This window comes from Staurois parvus, unplaced genomic scaffold (genome assembly GCF_062004578.1).
Source record: "Staurois parvus isolate SC_StPar_1 unplaced genomic scaffold, SC_StPar_1.0 ptg000221l, whole genome shotgun sequence".
Classification (NCBI taxonomy): domain Eukaryota; kingdom Metazoa; phylum Chordata; class Amphibia; order Anura; family Ranidae; genus Staurois; species Staurois parvus.
This window is the reverse complement of record NW_028318017.1, coordinates 3,257,501-3,279,994: the sequence shown is the minus strand read 5'-3', so window position 1 is coordinate 3,279,994 and position 22,494 is coordinate 3,257,501. Positions and strand designations below refer to the sequence as shown.

At 44.5% G+C, this 22,494-nt stretch overlaps 1 protein-coding gene across 2 annotated transcripts in view; it reads left to right on the top strand.

Annotated features, from left to right (window-relative positions):
• Positions 1-1,147: 1,147 nt before the first annotated feature.
• LOC149460796 (uncharacterized) overlaps positions 1,148-22,494 on the top strand; it is a 24,277-nt gene continuing 2,930 nt past the window's right edge. Inside the window, exons 1-5 of one of the 2 annotated variants that reach the window (XM_089679270.1) lie at positions 1,148-1,295; positions 15,975-16,103; positions 16,593-17,011; positions 18,685-18,861; positions 18,948-19,071. In XM_089679270.1, coding sequence (XP_089535396.1) covers positions 16,853-17,011; positions 18,685-18,861; positions 18,948-19,071 — 460 coding nt within the window. In that variant the 5' untranslated portion in view covers positions 1,148-1,295; positions 15,975-16,103; positions 16,593-16,852. Of the gene's footprint in view, positions 1,296-14,922; positions 16,104-16,592; positions 17,012-18,684; positions 18,862-18,947; positions 19,072-22,494 lie in introns of those variants that run through there. The other variant, XM_089679271.1, reaches the window with a different exon arrangement.

Sequence of the window (22,494 nt, the reverse complement as noted above, 5' to 3'; positions counted from 1 at the left end):
CCCATGCCCAACTCCAGGACTTCTCCAGGTCTTCCCCCATCCTCTGGAACTCACTACCCCAATCTATCAGACTGTCACCTACCCTCCTACCTTGAGGCGCACCTTGAAAACCCATCTCTTCAGGGAAGCCTACCCCAACTTCACCTAACAGCCGATCTCCTCCACTCCTCCTACCACTCCATCCCCCACAGCCACTTCCTCCTGTGCCACTATCCCCTCCCTCCTAGATTGTAAGCTCCAAGGAGCAGGGCCCTCGAACCCCTCATGTATTGTATTGTTACTGTATTGTCTCATGTTCTGTCCCCCACTATAATGTACAGCGCTGAGCAAACTTTTTGGCGCTATATAAATACTGTATAATAATAATAATGTCCATGTGTGGACATTTCTACCTATGATAAATGACAGGCTAAACCCACCTGGAGACTTTCTCCACACCTGGAGTGTGCTGAGTTCTTGGAGAATGTCTACACAGTGTTTCCAGATTGGCTTTATCACCCCAACGAGCTCGCTCCAGTTCATGGATGTCATCATTATGTTTGGAGGATCTCACCAGTCAGGAGCCTTTCCTGTCATCCTACATGTTCCCTTCTGAGGATTGTTCTATCCTTCCAAACAAATGTATGAAATCATCGATGAGTCCTCCTTCTATGTGATCTAGAAGATCTTCAATCACAATGTCTTTATGGATGAAGTGGATGGCCCAGTTTATATATTATTTATTGCTTTACAGCTTTATTCCCTCCAGGATTCATTCTTTATTTATAGAACCATTCAAGGAAGTGTTCTTACTTTGAGAGATCTCCACCACCATTCCTCTGTGACCATTACATCCTTGTCATTTATGTCTAACATCCTCATTATGAGTGGATTGATATATATTTTATGCTTTAGGGTGTATTTTTGCATTTTCTTCACCAAAATAATCAGTTTTGGAGGGGTTTCTGTTTTATTGGGTATACCTTTGTTTTTACTTGTTTTCTGTGTCTTTAAGATTTTTCTATATGTACTAAAATAATTTTGTTAAACGGTTGTTTGCATAAGAGCTAGATTTATTTGTTCTTACATTTTGTTTTAGTTATTTTTGATCTTTCATGTAATAATAATACGGGAATTGTAATTGTTTCTTGGGGCTGCAGTTCCACAGAAATCCACAAGATGGTGATCTCGGGTATACATAAACAGAAGGTCTTGAAGGAATACAGGCAGGAAGTGATGTCAGGTACAAACAGGAAGTGATGTCAGTACAGACAAGACGAAGAGAGGAGAGGTTGGTGGAAGTGGCAGCAGAGGAGGTAATGAGATGTTATTTCCTATTTACACCCAGTAACCCCCCCCCGTCATGTCCGTCCTCTTCCTCCATAGTCACGTCCGTCCTCTTCCTCCATAGTCACGTCCGTCCTCTTCCTCCATAGTCACGTCCGTCCTCTTCCTCCATAGTCACGTCCGTCCTCTTCCTCCATAGTCACGTCCGTCCTCTTCCTCCATAGTCACGTCTGTCCTCTTCCTCCATAGTCATGTCCGTCCTCTTCCTCCATAGTCACTGTGACGTCTTTTTATCTCCAGCAGATGATGATACACACATATATAGTGTGGGAACCCAGATTAACCCTTTACAGAACCATCTAGAGGGGGTGACTGGGGACAAAGAGAAGGACAATGTATGAAATCCCTTCTTCAGCTCTGTGTATACAAAGGAACATGGGGGGGCTCTTGTCCATAATGGGGGATGGTACTGACACCCCCCAGATGATCCACATTGGCTCACAATTGATATGATCCAGAAATATTTAGACAGAATAAAGGTGAATAAAGCCCCTGGACCGGATGGCATACACCCACGGGGCCTTAAAGGATTCAGCTCTGCCATCTCACAGCCATTGTTTCTCATTGTTAGGGACTCTTTAATGACTGGCATAGTACCCCTGGATTGGTGTAAGGCCAATGTGGGGCCAATATTTATAAAGGGGACAAAATCTTTCCCAAGTAATTATAGACCTGTTAGTGTAACTTCTATAGTTGGGAAGATACTGGAGAGTTTAATAAAAGACCCCATAGATGAGTTCTTGCTGGAAACAAATATTGTAAGGGGTGGCTGTGTACGTGGTATACTTGGACAGAGGGGTGGCTGTGGACGTGGTATACTTGGACAGAGGGGTGGCTGTGGATGTGGTATACTTGGACAGAGGGGTGGCTGTGGACGTGGTATACTTGGACAGAGGGGTGGCTGTGGACGTGGTATACTTGGACAGAGGGGTGGCTGTGGACGTGGTATACTTGGACAGAGGGGTGGAGGTGGACGTAGTATACTTGGACAGAGGGGTGGTGGTGGACGAGGTATACTTGGACAGAGAGGTGGTGGTGGACGTGGTATACTTGGAAGAGGGGTGGCTGTGTACGTGGTATACTTGGACAGAGGGGTGGATGTGGTATACTTGGACAGAGGGGTGGATGTGGTATACTTGGACAGAGGGGTGGCTGTGGACGTGGTATACTTGGACAGAGGGGTGGCTGTGGACATGGTATACTTGGACAGAGGGGTGGCTGTGGACATGGTATACTTGGACAGAGGGGTGGCTGTGGACATGGTATACTTGGACAGAGGGGTGGCGGTGGACGTGGTATACTAGGACAGAGGGGTGACGGTGGACGTGGTATACTTGGACAGAGGGGTGGCGGTGGACGTGGTATACTTGGACAGAGGGGTGGCGGTGGACGTGGTATACTTGGACAGAGGGGTGGCGGTGGACGTGGTATACTTGGACAGAGGGGTGGCAGTGGACGTGGTATACTTGGACAGAGGGGTGGCGGTGGACGTGGTATACTTTTTTACAGAGGGGGGGCGGTGGACGTGGTATACTTGGACAGAGGGGTGGCGGTGGACGTGGTATACTTGGACAGAGGGGTGGCGGTGGACGTGCTATACTTGGACAGAGGGTTGGCGGTGGACGTGGTATACTTGGACAGAGGGGTGGCGGTGGACGTGGTAAACTTGGATTTTGCAAAAGCGTTTGACACAGCTCCCCACACACGGCTAATGTGTAAGGTAAAGTCTATGGGCTGGAAAAATCTGAATGTAAATGGATAGAAAACTGGCTAAAAGATCATATTCAGAGAGTAGTGGTTAATGATTCATACTCTGAATGGTCTAGGGGTGTTGTGGCTTAATAATGGCAGCAATGCCAAGCTGCGGGTTCTAAAGCGAGCAACATCCTCTCTTGTATTAGGAGAGGTATAGACTCCAGAGAGAGAGATATCATTCCCCCTTCCCGGTACAAATCATTAGTAAGACCTCATCTGGAATATGCAGTTCAGTTTTGGGCTCCAATTCACATAAAGAACATTGGGGAACTGGAGGAAGTACAGAGAAGGGGAACCAAACTGATACGAGTCATGGAGGAGATCAGCTATGAGGAAAGATTAGAGGGACTGAATGTATTCTCTACTGAGAAGAGGATATTAAGGGGGATATGATCACCATGTATAATACACAAGGGGGGATATGATCTCCATGTATAATACATAAGGGGGGATATGATCTCCATGTATAATACATAAGGGGGGATATGATCTCCATGTATAATACATAAGGGGGGTATATGATCACCATGTATAATACATAAGGGGGGATATGATCTCCATGTATAATACATAAGGGGGGATATGATCTCCATGTATAATACATAAGGGGGGATATGATCTCCATGTATTATACATAAGGGGGGATATGATCTCCATGTATAATACATAAGGGGGGATATGATCTCCATGTGTAATACATAAGGGGGGATATGATCTCCATGTATAATACATAAGGGGGATATGATCTCCATGTGTAATACATAAGGGGGGATATGATCTCCATGTATAATACATAAGGGGGGATATGCTCTCCATGTATAATACATAAGGGGGGATATGATCACCATGTATAATACATAAGGGGGGATATGATCTCCATGTATAATACATAAGGGGGATATGATCTCCATGTATAATACATAAGGGGGGATATGATCTCCATGTATAATACATAAGGGGGGATATGATCTCCATGTATAATACATAAGGGGGATATGATCACCATGTGTAATACATAAGGGGGGATATGATCTCCATGTGTAATACATAAGGGGGGATATGATCTCCATGTATAATACATAAGGGGGGATATGATCTCCATGTATAATACATAAGGGGGGATATGATCTCCATGTATAATACATAAGGGGGGATATGATCTCCATGTATAATACATAAGGGGGGATATGATCACCATGTATAATACATAAGGGGGGGATATGATCACCATGTATAATACATAAGGGGGGATATGATCTCCATGTATAATACATAAGGGGGGATATGATCTCCATGGATAATACATAAGGGGGGATATGATCTCCATGTATAATACATAAGGGGGGATATGATCTCCGTGTATAATACATAAGGGGGATATGATCTCCATGTATAATACATAAGGGGGATATGATCTCCATGTATAATACATAAGGGGGGATATGATCACCATGTATAATACATAAGGGGGGATATGATCTCCATGGATAATACATAAGGGGGGATATGATCTCCATGTATAATACATAAGGGGGGATATGATCACCATGTATAATACATAAGGGGGGATATGATCTCCATGGATAATACATAAGGGGGGATATGATCTCCATGGATAATACATAAGGGGGGATATGATCTCCATGTATAATACATAAGGGGGATATGATCTCCATGGATAATACATAAGGGGGATATGATCTCCATGTATAATACATAAGGGGGGATATGATCTCCATGTATAATACATAAGGGGGGGATATGATCTCCATGTATAATACATAAGGGGGGATATGATCTCCATGTATAATACATAAGGGGGGATATGATCTCCATGTATAATACATAAGGGGGATATGATCTCCATGTATAATACATAAGGGGGATATGATCTCCATGTATAATACATAAGGGGGGATATGATCTCCATGTATAATACATAAGGGGGGGATATGATCTCCATGTATAAATACATCAGTGTTTCATATAGTGAACTCAGTGTAGAGTTATTCCCCTGAGGTCATCACAGAGGACAAGGGGGCACTCTTGATGTCTGGAGGAAAAGAGATTTAATCTCCAAATATGGAAAGGTTTCTTCACAGTAAGAGCTGTGAAAATGTGGAATAGATTCCCTCAAGAGTTGGTTCTGGCCAGCTCAGTGGATTGCTGTAGGAAAGTCCTGGATTCTTTCTTGGATACACAGAATATAACTGGATATAACGTTTATAGGTAAAGTTGATCCAGGAAATATCTGATTGCCTCTCGGGGGAGGCAAATTGGATCATGCTTTGGTGGGTTTTTTGCCTTCCTGTGGATCAACTGTTTATAATTTTTTTTTATTTTATGGTTGAACTGGATGGACTTTTTTTTCAGCCAGACTAACTATATGTAATCAGATGACCAATTAAACTATATGTAACTATATGTAACCCCTTCAGGGGCACAACATTCCCCCACTTCCGGGGCCGGAACATTCTCCTCATTGTGGAGATAAATTCTAGTAATATGGTCCTCTAAACAAACAGCACTGACAATAAATAGACAAGACAAGGACCATACATGGCCTACAAAGGGCAATGATGACACTACACAGGCAGCCAATGGGCAATCATTACACTATGCAGCCAACACAATGAGTGAGTGCCGGGGTCAGGAGTATGGAGCATAGAGCCCCTTACATTGCTGGGAAGGAGGAAGAAAACATTCCCCAGCCGGCCATGAAGAATACACTTTATTGCCAAAAGTATTGGGCCCGCCCTCCAAATCATGTGATTCAGCTGTTCCAATCACCTCCATGGCCACAGGTGTATACAATCAAGCCCCTAGGCATGCAGACTGCTTCTACAAACATTGGTGAAAGAATGGGTCGCTCTCAGGAGCTCAGTGACTCCAAGCGTGGTCCCGTGATAGGTTGTCACCTGGGCAATAAGTCCATCCGTGACATTTCCTGGCTACTAAATATTCCACGCTCATCTGTTAGTGGGATTATAACAAAGTGGAAGTAACTGGGAACAACAGCCACCAAGTGGTAGGCCACGTAAAATGACAGAGAGGGGTCAGCGCATGCTGCGCAGAAGTCACCAACTGTCTGCAGAGTCAATAGCTAGAGAACTTGGTGTGGACTTCAGATGAGCACAACAGTGCGTGGAGAGCTTCATGGAATGGTTTTCCATGGCCGAGCAGCTGCATCCAAGCCTTACATCACCAAGTGCAATGCAAAGCGTCGGATGCCGTGGTATAAAGCACGCCGCCACTGGACTCTAGAGAAGTGGAGATGTGTTCTCTGGAGTGACCAATCACGCTTCTCTGGCAATCCGATGGACGCGTCTGAGTTTGGCAGTTGCCAGGAGAACGGTACTTGCCTGACTGCATTGTGCCAAGTGTAAAGTTTGGTGGAGGGGGGATTATGGTGTGGGGTTGCTTTTCAGGGGTTGGGCTTGGCCTCCTAATTCCAGTGAAGGGAACTCTTAAGGCATCAGCATACCAAAACATTTTGGAGAATTTCATGCTCCCAACTTTGTGGGAAGAGTTTGGGGATGGCCCCTTCCTGTTCCAACATGACTGCACACCAGTGCACAAAGCAAGGTCCATAAAGACATGGATGAGTGAGTTTGGGTTGGAGGAACTTGACTGGCCTGCACAGAGTCCTGACCTCAACCCCATAGAACACCTTTGGGATGAATTAGAGTGGAGACTGTGAGCCAGGCCTCCTCCCCCGACATCAGTGCCTGACCTGACAAATGTGCTTCTGGAAGAATGGTCAAACCTTCCCATAGACACCCTCCTAAACCTTGTGGATGGCCTTCCCAGAAGAGTTGAGCTGTTATAGCTGCAAAGGACGGGGCCAACTCAATATTGAACCCAATGGACTAAGACTGGAAGGCCATTAAAGGTCATGTGTGTGGAAAGGCCTCCTCCCTCAACATCAGTGCCTGACCTCACCAATGTGCTTCTGGAAGAATGGTCCAACCTTCCCATAGACACCCTCCTAAACCTTGTGGACGTCCTTCCCAGAAGAGTTGAAGCTGTTATAGCCGCAAAGGGCGGGCCAACCCAATATTGAACCCTACAGACTAAGACTGGGGGGCCATTACAGTCCGTACTTTTGGCAATATAGTGTATGTTCCATCATTTGTGTCAGAGGGAGGTAAATACAAAGGGTTCTGAGGGAAGTAGAGGATTTGAGGGGTCTCTCAGAGGTTACTGAGGATGAGAGACTTTGGGGCCCCTGAGGGTGTAGTGGAGTTTATGGGCTTTCCGGGGGTAGAGTTGCTGAAGGACTCTGGGTCCTTGATAGGTTTGGTGGGCAGCACGGCTCTGAGGGAAGAGGAGGCTGTAGGGCTCAGGGGGGCTCATGGTCTCTGATTATCCTCCCACCTGCACTTACTTTCCAGACCTCCTTACAGGACTCCAGCCAGGAAAGGAAATCAACTTTCACCTTCTTACCATCTCACTGGTCAAATTAAATTTTCCAGGATACAGAGAGGAATGAAGAAGGGCAGTCCTTCACCCCTTGGTGGGCACTTTTCTTAAAGGAAGTCTGTCAACTAAAAGGTAGTTGGGGGTCAGTGCTAGACATCTTTGTAAGACAGTCCAATATCTTCCCATGACACAGGCTCTGGCAGTGCTGGTAGCTGGCAACTCCGGCCAAAAGTCAGCAAGTTCCCCTTCCTGGACATCATGATGACCTGACATTGACAGAAAAAAAAAAATCTGATCTGGCAGGTCAAGAAAGGCCTAGCAAACACTAAACAGTGAAAAGTAAATGTGTTCCCTTGGAGGGGCAGTAGTTCTTCAATGTACAGCAACCCTCCTATTTCCCCCTCACATCCACATCCTATTTTTTTTTGTTATAATTTAAATATTTATTGATTTTTCAAATTAACAGATTATACAAACATATCCCTTCTAAAACATGAACACAGTATAAAAAAAACATTCCTCTTTTCATCTTATCCCCCCCAACCCTCCCCTCCTACCTAAACACAACCCATCCCCCCTTCAACCCTTCTCCCCCCTGCAATTTCCTATTCCTTTCTGGAGAGCTCAATCAAAACAAAGGAAAGTAAGAAGCCAATACACCCATATTGTTCTGTGCTAATCCCCCATAGACTCTAGATTTAGCTTTTGATTTTTTAAATTCTTCCCATTTGTTCCATCTTATATGACTCCATCTTATCTTCATTCATATGATAAAGTTCCTCCAATCTACATATTTGATCGACCCAGTCCACCCAATCTTTTATTTTCGGCACCTCCTGTCTCCTCCAGAACTTGGGTATCAATCCTTTTGCTGCGTTCAAATAATACAATACCCCAGACTTTTTATATTTTTTGACTGAAAGCTTGAAAAAGACAAGTCTCTGGGTCTTTTAATACCTCAACCTCTGAGATTTTTTGAATAAAACGTACTATTTTCTCCCAATACTCTTGGATTTTAGGACACTCCTACCATATATGATACATTGTGCCTCTACCTCCACATCCACGCCAACATAAAGGTGAACTATCTCCATTTAATATATGTGCTACAAATGGTGTGATATACCATCTTGCCAAACACTTATAATTAATTTCTACCTCCTGCATATTTACGTTTCCGTGTATTATTCTATATATTTTCCTCAATTTTTCTGTGTCCAATATTATTTCTATATCCCTTTCCCATTTTTCTATAAATGGAGGCCTTATTTCAGTGAGAATCTTATATATTTTAGAAGTTCCGTGTTTCCCATCACCCCGTGTATCTAACAAATGCTCAAACAGGTTCCACTCCTCTCTTGTTCTTAAAGGCTTTGGAAGCTTTCCTATAAAGTGTTTCAATTGAAAATAATGCCACTCATCCATTTTCGTGAAAATTTCTCTCTTTCTCCAGTTCCTTAAGTGATTCTATTTTCTTCCCCACCATTATATCCCTTATTTGTGCATCTTCCTTCTTTATCCACCTCCCTGTGATTCCTTCTTTACCTGGGGGGAAAAAAACTCTGTGGACCCTAAGGACATCAATAAAGAAATAAATTCCCATCCCATCTGTTTGTGTAAAACATCCCACACTCTAAAAACATTTAATGTGAGCAAACTTGTGCTATCTGCTAATCCTCTGTATTGTGGAGGTAACCATATGATTCTACTTAAGCTGGTACTACTTAGTGTATTTTCTATTTTAACCCAGCTTTTCCCTTTTGCATTATATGTCCAATCAAAAATTCTCACCATTATTACCGAACTATAATATCTTTTCAAGTCTGGTACTCCCAATCTACCTTTCTCTTTATTTCTACTTAAAATCTGATAGCTTATTCTCGTTTTTTTATTCCTCCAGATAAATCTTGTTAACATTTTTTTAATTGTTCTAAAATATACTTCTGGTAGTTTAATTGGTATCATTTGGAATTTATATAGAATTTTTGGAACAATCACCATTTTTATCAAATTTATACGGTGTATCCATGACTGGGCACCCACTCCTAATTTCCTAAATTCATCCTTATTCTCATTTAACAATGGGATGTAATTCAATTTATACAAGTTCTTGGAAGATACAGTTAGTTTTATTCCTAGATATTTTAGTTCTTTTTCTCGCCAAATGAAGGAAATTCCTCCTGTAATCTATTTTTCTCACTATTTAGAAGATTTATATTCAAAATCTCTGTTTTTGTTGGATTAATTTTTAAATTTGATATCTCCCCATACTCATTCAATGCTCTTATTAAATTTGGCAATGTTATCCTTGGGTTTCCCACATAGAACAGCATATCATCTGCATAAGCTGCCACCTTATGCTCTGTATCTCCTATCCAAATTCCCTTTATATCTATGTTATTCCTTATTGTAGCTAATAAAGATTTTAATGACAACACATATAAAAGTGGCGACAGAGGGCAACCCTGTCTTGTTCCGTTTTGCATCCCAAAATACTCTGATAATTCCCCATTGACCATGATTGCTGCGGAAGGTTGACTATATAATTTCCTTATCCATTCTCTCATTCTAGGACCCATCCCCAATACTTCCAGTGTATCCATCATATATCCCCAGTCTACTCTATCATATATCCCCAGTCTACTCTATCAAAAGCTTTTTCCACGTCAATCGAAAGTACCGCCACTGGGGTTTTTTCTTTCCTACTTTTTTGTATGAGAAACAAAGATCTCAATCCATTGTCTCTCCCCTCTCTCCCTGGGAGAAAACCCACCTGATCCATACCGACATATGTTCTTTTATCCTATTTGCCAAGACTTTTGCATAAAGTTTAGTGTCTATGTTTAATAAGGAAATCGGTCTATAGCTTGAGCAGTGAGTTTCATCTTTACCTTCTTTATGTATGAGAACTACATGTGCTTTTAAGGATTCCTTTCTCAATTCCATCTCCCCACCCAATGCATTCATATATATTCTCAATTTAGGTATTAATAGTTCTTTATCTTTTTTATAATACCTCCCAGTATATCCATCTAGTCCTGGACTTTTCCCCACTGTTGTACTTTTTAATGCTATTTCTATTTCTTCCTGCGTTATTTCTGTGTCAAGAGATTTTAATTGTTCCTCACTTATTTTCGGTAAATCCGCCTTTAAGTATATCTGTCTTTGTTCTATTTTTCCTACTCCTTCTTTATATCTAGCACTATGGGGAGTAATATTATATAGGTTATTTTAATATTCTTTAAACAATTTAGCTACCGTATTTTTTGCTCCATAAGACACACTTTTTCCCCCCAAAAAAAGAGGGAAAATGTCAGTGCGTCTTATGGAGAGAATGTAAAGCGGCCGGTCCGGTATTTCTGCAGCCACCATGTCAGAATATAGGGCCGGCCGCTCAGCTCTTCTCTCCTGCAGGACCTCACCTGTTCCTCGCTCCAGCACTGCAGTCTTCCCGCAGCGGCTTCTGTGACAGCCGGGTGCCCACTGCGCATGCGCGAGAAGCACCGCGCTTTGTGAATGGTCCCATTCACAAAGCGCAGCGCTTCTCGCGCATGCGCAGTGGGCACCCGGCTGTCACAGAAGCCGCCGCGGGAAGAAGGAGGAAAGACAACTCCGCTGAAGTGGGAGCCGGGTACCTGTCAAATTCCCCAAAGGTCCGCAGTCTCTGGTAATCTCCTTTACTGTCCGCAGTCTCTGGTCATCTCCTGTACTGTGTCCGCAGTCTCTGGTCATCTCCTGTACTGTGTCCGCAGTCTCTGGTCATCTCCTGTACTGTGTCCGCAGTCTCTGGTCATCTCCTGTACTGTGTCCGCAGTCTCTGGTCATCTCCTGTACTGTGTCCGCAGTCTCTGGTCATCTCCTGTACTGTGTCCGCAGTCTCTGGTCATCTCCTGTACTGTGTCCACAGTCTCTGGTCATCTCCTGTACTGTCTCCGCAGTCTCTGGTCATCTCCTGTACTGTGTCCGCAGTCTCTGGTCATCTCCTGCACTGTGTCCGCAGTCTCTGGTCATCTCCTGCACTGTGTCCGCAGTCTCTGGTCATCTCCTGCACTTTGTCCACAGTCTCTGGTCATCTCCTGTACTGTGTCCGCAGTCTCTGGTCATCTCCTGTACTATGTCCGCAGTCTCTGGTCATCTCCTGTACTGTCTGCAGTCTGTGGTCATCTCCTGTACTGTGTCCGCAGTCTCTGGCCATTCCCTGTACTGTGTCCGCAGTCTCTGGCCATTCCCTGTACTGTGTCCGCAGTCTCTGGTCATCCCCTGTCCTATGTCCGCAGTCTCTGGTCATCCCCTGTCCTATGTCCGCCGTCTCTGGTCATCCGGTCATCCCCTGTCCTATGTCCGCAGTCTCTGGTCCTCTCCTGTACTTTGTCTGCAGTCTCTGGTCCTCTCCTGTACTATGTCTGCAGTCTCTGGTCCTCTCCTGTACTATGTCTGCAGTCTCTGGTCCTCTCCTGTACTATGTCTGCAGTCTCTGGTCCTCTCCTGTACTATGTCTGCAGTCTCTGGTCCTCTCCTGTACTATGTTTGCAGTCTCTGGTCCTCTCCTGTACTATGTCTGCAGTCTCTGGTCCTCTCCTGTACTATGTCTGCAGTCTCTGGTCCTCTCCTGTACTGTGTCTGCAGTCTCTGGTCCTCTCCTGTACTGTGTCCGCAGTCTGTGGTCATCTCCTGTACTATGTCCGCAGTCTCTGGTCATCCCCTGTACTGTGTCTGCAGTCCATTGGTTCAGAATATTTTTTTTCTTGTTTTTCTCCTCTAAAACCTAGGTGCGTCTTAAGGTCAGGTGCGTCTTATGGAGCGAAAAGTACGGTATATCTTTAGTTGAATACACTGATTCTCCTTTGGGATCCCCTATTTTCTTTATGTAATTCCTAGTTTTTTTTTTTCCTCAGGGCCCTCATTAGATACTTTCCTGGCCTGTCTCCCCATCTATATCTCTCACTTATCATTTATCAAATTGTTTAATTCTTCCCTTTTATTTGTTACCTTCTGCATAGTCTCTTTAGATGCTCTATGTTTGTGTGTCTGTTCTAGCTCACAAAGTTCCCCTAGAAGCGTGTTCATTTTTTCTCTCCTTGCCCTCTTTTTCCTTGCTCCTACAGCTATCAAGATTCCTCTAATATACGCCTTATGAGCCTCCCACACCATTGCCACCGACACTTCCCCATAATCGTTTTCTTCAAAGAATTGCTCTATTTCTTTTTTAATTTTCTGATTCGGCTCTTGATCCTGAAGAAGTGTCTCATTTAACTTTCAACCTTTTCCCCCCTTCTGCTCCTTTCCCCATAATAACTGCATTGTGACAGGAGAATGATCCGATATTGACATCACTTCTATTTTTACTTTGACCAAGGACTCAAGGAGTTGATGTTCCAGCAATATATAATCCAATCTTGAATACATCTCATGTGCATGTGAGTAAAACGTATAATCTCTGTCCTTCATATGCTTAATTCTCCAACTATCTACAAGTTGGCATTGATATATCACTTTTTTTAGGGATCTCAGAGATCTACTTTCCTCTTTCTGCACAGGAGACGTCGTGTCTATCTGAGGATCCATACAAAGGTTAAAATCTCCTGCCACAATTAAACTGCCTTTTTTGAAATCTAATAATTTTTTCAGAGTATTTTTTAGGAATACCTCCGTTTTTTTTTTTGTTCGGGCAATAAATATTTGCTAATGTGAAATCCATCTCCTGTAGCTTTCCCTTCAGAAGCAGAAATCTCCCTTCAGGATCTACCAACCTGTCCTCCAATTTAAACCTTATATTTTTTCGCAAAACCTATTACCACTTCTTTAGCTCTTCTAATTGGGGAATCCGCATAAAACCACAATGGGTAATATCTGAAATTCAATTTCACATTTGTTTCTGGCCCCAAATGTGTCTCCTGTAAAAAAAAAACACTGAGGACATTCTATGTCGAATCTCTTTAAATATCCTAAATCTCTTCCCCGGGCTATTCAAACCTTTAACATTATAAGTCACAAAGTGAATTTCTTACATTATTCCCTTTTCCTCCTTTCTTTTCCTCTATCCCCACTCTCCTCCACTCTTGTTGATACCTTCCCCTTTGTTCTAATACTTCTCCAGACTGATGTATCTCCAGCTATATTGCAGATTTTTAACCTACCAACCCCCTCCCCATACCCTTCAACTCCCCTCCCATCCTCCCCTCCACCCCCCCCCCCCTCCCCTTTAGACTTATAATTAACCCCTCTCCTCCCCAACTCTCCCCCTTCCTCTTTAGGTTTTTTATTTGTTTATGAATCATTTGTGGTCTGGTTCCACCTTAGATTATACCTGAGGTGGGGCTCTGGGCATGCGCTTTATCCCTCCCCCCTACCCACCGAGTTCAAAGTGGAGGGAGTGAGAAAGAGAGTGGGTATGGCATGGGGACAAGAAAAAAAAAAAAAACGTCCCCCCTCCATCTCTCTCCCCTCTCTCACTACCCCACCCTATCTCAACTTATGAAACCTGCCACCTATCTTTTTCCAGTTGACTTCTTTCCTCCTGACCTTCCTCCCAATCTGGAATATTTATTTTCTGTAGTTCAAGTCTCTCACAAAAGTCTCTCAAATCTTCAGGAAACCTCCATCTTGCCGATCGACCATTCTTCCATCCTATCAGACAGGCGGGAAATCCCCATCTATATTGAACTTTCTGCTTTCTCATTTGTTCTAAAAGTGGTTTTAAAGTTCTTCTTATCAATGTTTCTGCTGCAAGATCAGCAAAGATCTGAATATTTACTTCCCCATATTTTATTATCGCTCTTCCTTTTACCTATTTCCATTTTTCCTCTTTGTCTCGGTAATAATGAAATTGTACAGTTATGTCTCTCGGATTGCTCTTTCTTCCCTCCTGTTTTTGGACCCTTCCTATTCTATAGACCCCATCAAGTTCAAACGGAGCTGTTAAAGTTATTTCTAATATTATATCAAACACTTTCCTTCTTGTTTCCTGCAGATCTTCTCCTTGGGGTATCTCCGGGAGACCTCGTATCCGTAAATTATGTTTTCTGTCCCTGTTTTCCTGATCTTCCAATTTATATAGCAGATTTCTTTGCTCTTTTCTCATATACGTTAGCTTTTTTTCCATGATAAATATGGCTTGGGCATGTTTGTCTAATTTTCCCTCCGTTTCTTCCACTCTTGCCATATCTGCCCCAAATCTTTATGTAGTTTCCCCATTTCTTGTTTTATAGATTTTTCTAATTCTTATACATATCTGCTATTTCAATTTTAGTGAGCAATTGAGATCTCTTCTCTTGTTCTTCTATATCTTCCTGTGTCCTTGTTCTTTCTATATCCATATCTTCCATAATTTGGCTACTATTTGCCATTCCCAGGGATAGTCTAGAGCTTTCACCGATGCTATGTTTCATCTCACCACTACCATTTATTACTGTTTGTCTCTCAAGGGTACTATTTCCCTGTGATGGTATATATTTTTTAATTGAGCTTGTTTGAGAGACTTTTGAACCTCCTCCCTTTGCCGTTTTATTCTTCATTTTGTTTTATTATATTTTTTCTCTCTATTTTTCTGTTCTCCTCCTCTGAATGTTCAGTTAGCTGAGCGGAACTGATGTAAGAAAAGAGCAAAAAAAAGTCCTTTAATCCTTTATACTTCAAGTCCCTTTTCCGGATTTCTCTTTCTCAGTTATTCAACCTCTTTTCCCTTCTTCTCATTTAGGCTTTTTAATAGTCCCTCCTGGGTGCAGTACCCCCCCCCCCCCAAGGTTCCTTCACATTCACTTCAGCATAGGTTTAATATTTATCAATACAGTACATTATATTATTTTCCTGTTGCTCTCACTCACCCTCTTAGTTCCTTTTTCTTCTTGAGTGGGACAGCTTTCCTGGTTTTTCTTTTTTCTCTTCTTTTTCTTTTCTTTTTGAGGGGTTTGGGGTTGCTGACCTCAGTATACTCTCCGGGTAATAGGTGTGCTCAAAGAAGGGGGGGGTGGACTCTCTGTTATAGTGGTACAGAGCGATTTATTTAGGACTCTTTGGGAGACAGAAGCCAGGACTCACATTCATGCCTCCACACCGGCCGGCTTCTCTTCTCCCAGTTATCCTCTGCGCCAGGCCACATGATCGCTCGGCATCCTCTCAGCTCCAGTTCCCTCCCAAGGATCTCCGCTCTCCCTCTCAGCCACATATCCTCTCCTCAGCCCCCGGTTCTCCAGGGCAGACTCACGGGCAGGCTCTAGGGGCTCTCCTCTATCCTAGGGGACTGCACTCACATTGTCCTCATCTGTGGCTCCCCTGTCCTCCATCCACTGTCAGCGGTACTACAGAGGGGGCCGGTGCTGGAAGCTCTAAACCGAACTCCCGTTTGGCGCCATGCACAGGCTCCTCCCTCCACGACCCTATCTTGTGATCCAATGAGAGAATGACTTCACATCCACATCCTATTATTATGTGACCAATACCATCCAAATCATTCTTACTTTCATTTCCCAAAGTTATCCCTCTACAAGGAGACCTGTATAGATCAAATGATGGCACCAATGAAGATGGAGGAGGACCGGAGTCACATGACTGAGAAGATGCTAAACCTCACCCTGGAGATCATCTACCTGCTGACCGGAGAGGTGAGGAGGATTCTGGGAGGTCACATGACATCACTCTTATCTTTATTAATAAAACACAGACCTGACCGGAGAGGTGAGGAGGATTCTGGGAGGTCACATGACATCACTTTCATCTCTATTAATAAAACACAGACCTGACCGGAGAGGAAGGGAGGATTCTGGGAGGTCACATGACATCACTTTCATCTCTATTAATAAAACACAGACCTGACCGGAGAGGTGAGGAGGATTCTGGGAGGTCACATGACATCACTTTCATTTCTATTAATAAAACACAGACCTGACCGGAGAGGTGAGGAGGATTCTGGGAGGTCACATAACATCACTCTCATCTCTTTTATAAAACACAGACCTGACCGGAGAGGTGAGGAGGATTCTGGGAGGTTACATGACATCACTCATCTCTATTAATAAAACACAGACCTGACCAGAGAGGTGAGGAGGATTCTGGGATTCTAACATGATATTCCTATTGGTTCCTCAATACAGAGATTTCCTCTTCTGAAGTCATATGATCATATGACCATCAAAGTGCCTCCATGTGACTCCCTAAAACCTGAGAGACACAACATGCAGAAGATTCTAGAAGTCACCAAGAAGATGATGGAGCTGCTGACAGGAGAGGTGAGCGGTGCCGGGAATTCTGGGACATTCTCCAGTAACAGACAAGGGATGTGTCTGGATGGTGACTGTATCATTGTGTGTGTCAGGTTCCTATAAGGTGTCAGGGTGTCACTGTCTATTTCTCCATGGAGGAGTGGGAGTATTTAGAAGGACACAAGGATCTCTACAAGGACGTCATGATGGACAATCAGCAGACTTTCAGGAAGATTGTAAGGAAGGAATTTCCCCGGAATGAGACGATATTGAAGCTCACCCTGGAGATCCTCAGCCTGCTGACTGGAGAGGTGAGTGTAATGAAGGGGTTAAATCTGACTCGGCTGTACACTGGGAGGTATTCAGAGTCACTTTAAGTCTTCTGATGTTCTGCTCATCCTATGTCTCTCAACCTTTTTGCCTTACAGGAATCCTTGGCAAAAAAATCTGAGATCTCATGAAACCCCTAAGTAAATTTTTAGATCAACAGCTCACAGAACATCGGTGTGATCAGAGAGCTGTGGATATAACAATCATTATTTTTAGAAACAGCAATAATAGAATAAATAATGAAACTTCCTTAACTGTAAATGCAAATGTGCGGCCTCTTGGCATCTGTGCCTTGACGCCGAGCAGCCGCACATTTGTGTGCAATTATGAAAAACATATGTGCTGAGAGCACACGCCCTGCGCGCTCCCAGCACACATGTCCGATACTCACAGAAAGGTCTCGATCTCCTCTTTCGATCGGAACCTTTCCCGATCATGTGACCTCCATGATGGCAAATCACGGTGGTCACATGACCCTAAAACCCAGCCCCGCCTCCCGGCTTCTGAAACCCTTAAAGGGCCGAGAGGTGCCAGCTCCAAGGGGTTAATGTAATACTTGAGCTGGATTTTTTTCTGCACATATGCTAAATTCTAGGTCAATCTTTAGACATGTATACATGAATTTTCATCTTCAACTGAAATTAGACGGGTGTCACCAGGTCAGGACATGGGGGTTACAAGGTTATGACCCAGGGGTGTCACCAGGTCAGGACCCAGGGGTGTCACCAGGTCAGGACACGGGGGTCACCAGGTCAGGACACAGGGGTGTCACCAGGTCAGGGCACGGGGGGGTCACCAGGTCAGGGCACGGGGGGGTCACCAGGTCAGGGCACGGGAGGGTAACCAGGTCAGGGCACGGGAGGGTAACCAGGTCAGGGCACGGGAGGGTCACCAGGTCAGGGCACGGGAGGGTCACCAGGTCAGGGCACGGGAGGGTCACCAGGTCAGGGCACGGGAGGGTCACCAGGGCAGGGCACGGGAGGGTCACCAGGGCAGGGCACGGGAGGGTCACCAGGGCAGGGCACAGGGGTGTCACCAGGTCAGGGCATAGTGGAGTCATCAAGTCAGGGCGCAGGGGAGTCACCAGGTCAGGATGCAGGGAGTCACCAGGTCAGGGCACGGTGGTGTCACCAGGTCAGGGTTCAGGGAAGTCACCAGGTCACGGCATGGGGGAGTCAACAGGTCAGGGCACAGGAGTATACCAGGTCAGGGTGCAGGGGGGTAGCCAGGTCAGGGTATGAGGTTCACCAGGTCATGGCACGGGGGGTCACCAGGTCAGGGAATGGGGGGATCACCAGGTCAGGGCACAGGGGGTAACTAGGTCAGGGCACAGGGGAGTCACCAGGTCAGGGCTCGGGGAGTCACCAGGTCAGGGCATGGGGGGGGTCATCATGTCAGTGCACAGGAGGCCAGCAGGTCAGGATACAGGGGGGGTCACCAGCTCAGGGCATGGAGGGTCACCAGGTCAGGGCACAGGGGGTCACCAGGTCAGGACAAAGGGGAGTCACCAGGCATCAGGTCAGGACACAGGGGGGTCAACAGGTCAGGGCACGGGGGGGTCACCAGGTCAGGACATAGGGGGTCTATAGTACTGTTTAGTGGAAGCTGCTGGTAGCTGTCTGTATTGGTGTGCTGATCCCCGTGTATAACACAGAACTGTACAGGAGTCATGAAGAAATCGACCGACAGAAGGAGGAGACCTCATCATATGACCACAAGATCCTCGAGAATCCAGAATCCCATCACCATCCCCCCACCTCCATCCCTGATCCCTAAAAGACAGAACATTCTAGAAGTCACCAAGAAGATGATGGTGCTGCTGACAGGAGAGGTGAGCGGTGCCGGGAATTCTGGGACATTCTCCAGTAACAGACAAGGGATGTGTCTGGATGGTGACTGTATCATTGTGTGTGTCAGGTTCCTATAAGGTGTCAGGGTGTCACTGTCTATTTCTCCATGGAGGAGTGGGAGTATTTAGAAGGACACAAGGATCTCTACAAGGACATCATGATGGACAATCAGCCGCCCCTCGCATCACCAGGTAAGAGGAGACTTTATTGCATAACACTACCCCCTTAGGGATTGCTGAATAATTGTTTGGTTTCCCTGTCAATCTGGACCTTTTGATGAAAGCCCAGGCTCTGCTGACACCACCGTGCTCTGGTGACCCAGATAAATCACATTTGTAGAATGACTATCAACAGCAGATAAGCTCGCTGTGAGTCCTCAAAACTAGATAACAAGGATTAAATGTGAAATGAAGAGAATTCTCAGTTATAAATAGCAATGTCCCCTCTAAGAGCTCTACAATGTCTTCAGCACACCTGCTGGGGCCCCAGTTGGTGTAAAGTTACATCAAGGGAGGGATGATAGTTTCTCAGGATGGTCACATCAGAGATAGTAAGGGAAAAGGAGAAGATTCAACACTTCCCTGATTAATGGTAAAGAATTAGTGCAAAGTTCCCTTTAAGAGCTCTGATCATGAATTGAGCTTGAAGTAGTAAATGGTAACAATTGACATAAATGTCTCGGGAGAAAGACAACTCCCTCTGAATGTCAAAGATAAAAGGTGAACAGTAGTAGTAATCCTGCTCTGCAGAGAGGGAAGTGGATTTGTTGATTTATAGTAGTTGGCACTGCTGTATTTTGAACTGCAATGGTATGTCCTGCAGTCAGCTTACATGATAACTAGTGCAGATATATTCCAACAATGGTGCCAGTAAAACTAGGCCACAAACCGGGGCACTGGATGAAATGTTCACAACTATGTGCAAGCAGATAACTGAGGTGGCAAACTATTACTGTTCACTTTCTTAGTGGATGTGTGAGTCTCTCCCACCTGATCAATATGGTTTGGTGGATTGTGGCAATCTTTCTTTCTCGATGGATAGAGACAGTCCATGGACCCTTGAGTTCACGCTTGGTGTTCCATGGCCTGCTTGGCAGCGTGGAAGGCCGGACACTCAGTGATATCTTCTGTTCTCTCTCTCCCACCAACCCTGGCTCCGCTGCCTAATTCAGCACTTCATCCAACAGCACACCTCCTTCTCCTTCAATCTCCCTCTGCACTCTCCTGTCCAGTCTCCTGGGCTTTGATATTTATATGCCCCCGCCCACACACTACCTCTTCTGGGAAATGTAGTCCTAGGCACTCTGCTTATCAGCCAAGTCCTGCTGTTCACAAATACATGTTCCCAAGGGCTGTTCTATCAGTGTGAGTAGCCCTGAATAGCAGGCCACCGACATCTACAGGAATGTTCACTTTAGTGTATTGCAGGTAATAACAGTTCAGTGGGTTACAATTGTAAAGGAGAGAGCAGTACGGAGGCTCCACCTAGATCCCCCATCATCTGATAAACACATAGAAACAATGGATTCAGTCTCAGGAGATGGGAGGCAGCGGTGTGGAACCTCTGCAGCTTGTCTCATTGAACAATATTATGAGTCCTGACTCTTACACTATACACTATATATTGTACATTACATACTCCTGACCCCTGCACTATGTACTCTATATTGTACATTACATACTCCTGACCCCGGCACTATATACTTTATATTGTACATTACATACCCCTTACCCCGGCACTATATACTCTGTATTGTACATTACATACCCCTGACCCCGGCACTATATACTCTGTATTGTACATTACATACCCCTGACCCCTGCACTATATACTCTGTATTGTACATTACATACTCCTGGCCCCGGCACTATATACTCTATGTTGTACATTACATACTCCTGTCCCCTGCACTATATACTCTATGTTGTACATTACATACTCCTGTCCCCTGCACTATATACTCTATGTTGTACATTACATAGTCCTGACCCCTGCACTATATACTCTATGTTGTACATTACATACTCCTGACCCCTGCACTATATACTCTGTTGTACATTACATACTCCTGACCCCTGCACTATATACTCTATATTGTACATTACATACTCCTGACCCCTGCACTATATACTCTATATTGTACATTACATACTCCTGACCCCTGCACTATATACTCTATGTTGTACATTACATCCTCCTGACCCCTGCACTATATACTCTATGTTGTACATTACATACTCCTGACCCCTGCACTATATACTCTATGTTGTACATTACACACTCCTGACCCCTGCACTATATACTCTATGTTGTACATTACATAGTCCTGACTTCTGCTCTCCCCCCTCCCTCCACTGCTATATATACACATAATATGGATTCTCTTTTGTTACACCCATTTCCTCCCAGCTGGACATTTTATATCGGATGATGTGATTGGAGCACAGACTTTTACATGGTGATAATAATGTGATAACATCCTCCAACTTTGGACCCTTAAACAGAAAGTGATAATGAGGAAGGAGTCAATTCCCCAGTGATGGTTTGTTTGTTTCCAGAGGGGGGGGGGGGGGTCATTGTGGGAGGAGCATTGGGGGATTGGAGGAGTTGTGAGGTATAGGTGGGTGGGCTATGTTGGGAGAATGGTGGTGGGGTAGTTTGGATTGTGTGTGGGGGAGTTCTTTTTTCCATCGGGGAGGCTTACACCCAGTAGACACATATACCATTGACTTTGTCTGACGGGGGAGGTCCTTCACTTCAGGGGTCAGGGCCCTCTGTGATTGGGACAATGCTGGATCTCCGTTGTTTTGTATACTGTTATAACAATATACATATTTTGAGGTTAGCCTTTTAGGTGTGCAGCCTTTTTTCTTTTTTCTTTGTTTTTGCTATATGGTTTACGTGGCACCCTTCCAGATATTCTGGTGGCGCCTCTTCTATATTTTTTGTGAAATATTGTGGACTTCCTAGCTTCCTCAATTTTCCCCTTCCCCTTTTTTGCCATACAGTGAAGGAAATGTGTATTTGATCCCCGGCTGATTTTGAATGTTTGCCCACTCACAAAGAAATGATCGGTCTAAAAATCAAATGTTCGGTGTATTGTAACACTGAGAGACAGAATAGCAACAAAAAAATTCAGCAGAAGTGCATGTCTAACAAATGATGACTGATTTGTATGTTCATGATAGAAATAAGGATTTGATCCCCCATCATTCAGCAGGATTTCTGGCTACCAGGTGTCTTTCATACAGGTAACAAGCTGAGATTAGAAGCAGTCTCTTAAAGGGAGTGATGCTAATCTCATGTTGTTACCTGTATAAAAGACACCTGTCCACAGGAGCAATCAAACAATCAGATTCCAAACTCTACACCATGGTAAAGACCAAAGAGCTGTCCAAGGATGTCAGGGACAAGATTGTAGACCTACACAAGGCTGGACTGGGCTACCAAATTATGGCCAAGCAGCTTGGTGAGAAGGTGACAACAGTTGGTGCAATCATTCACAAATGGAAGAAACACAAAACAAGTGTCAGTCTCCCTAGGTCTGGTGCACCATGCAAGATCTCACCTCGTGGAGTGTCAATGATCATGAGAACAGTGAGGAATCATCCCAG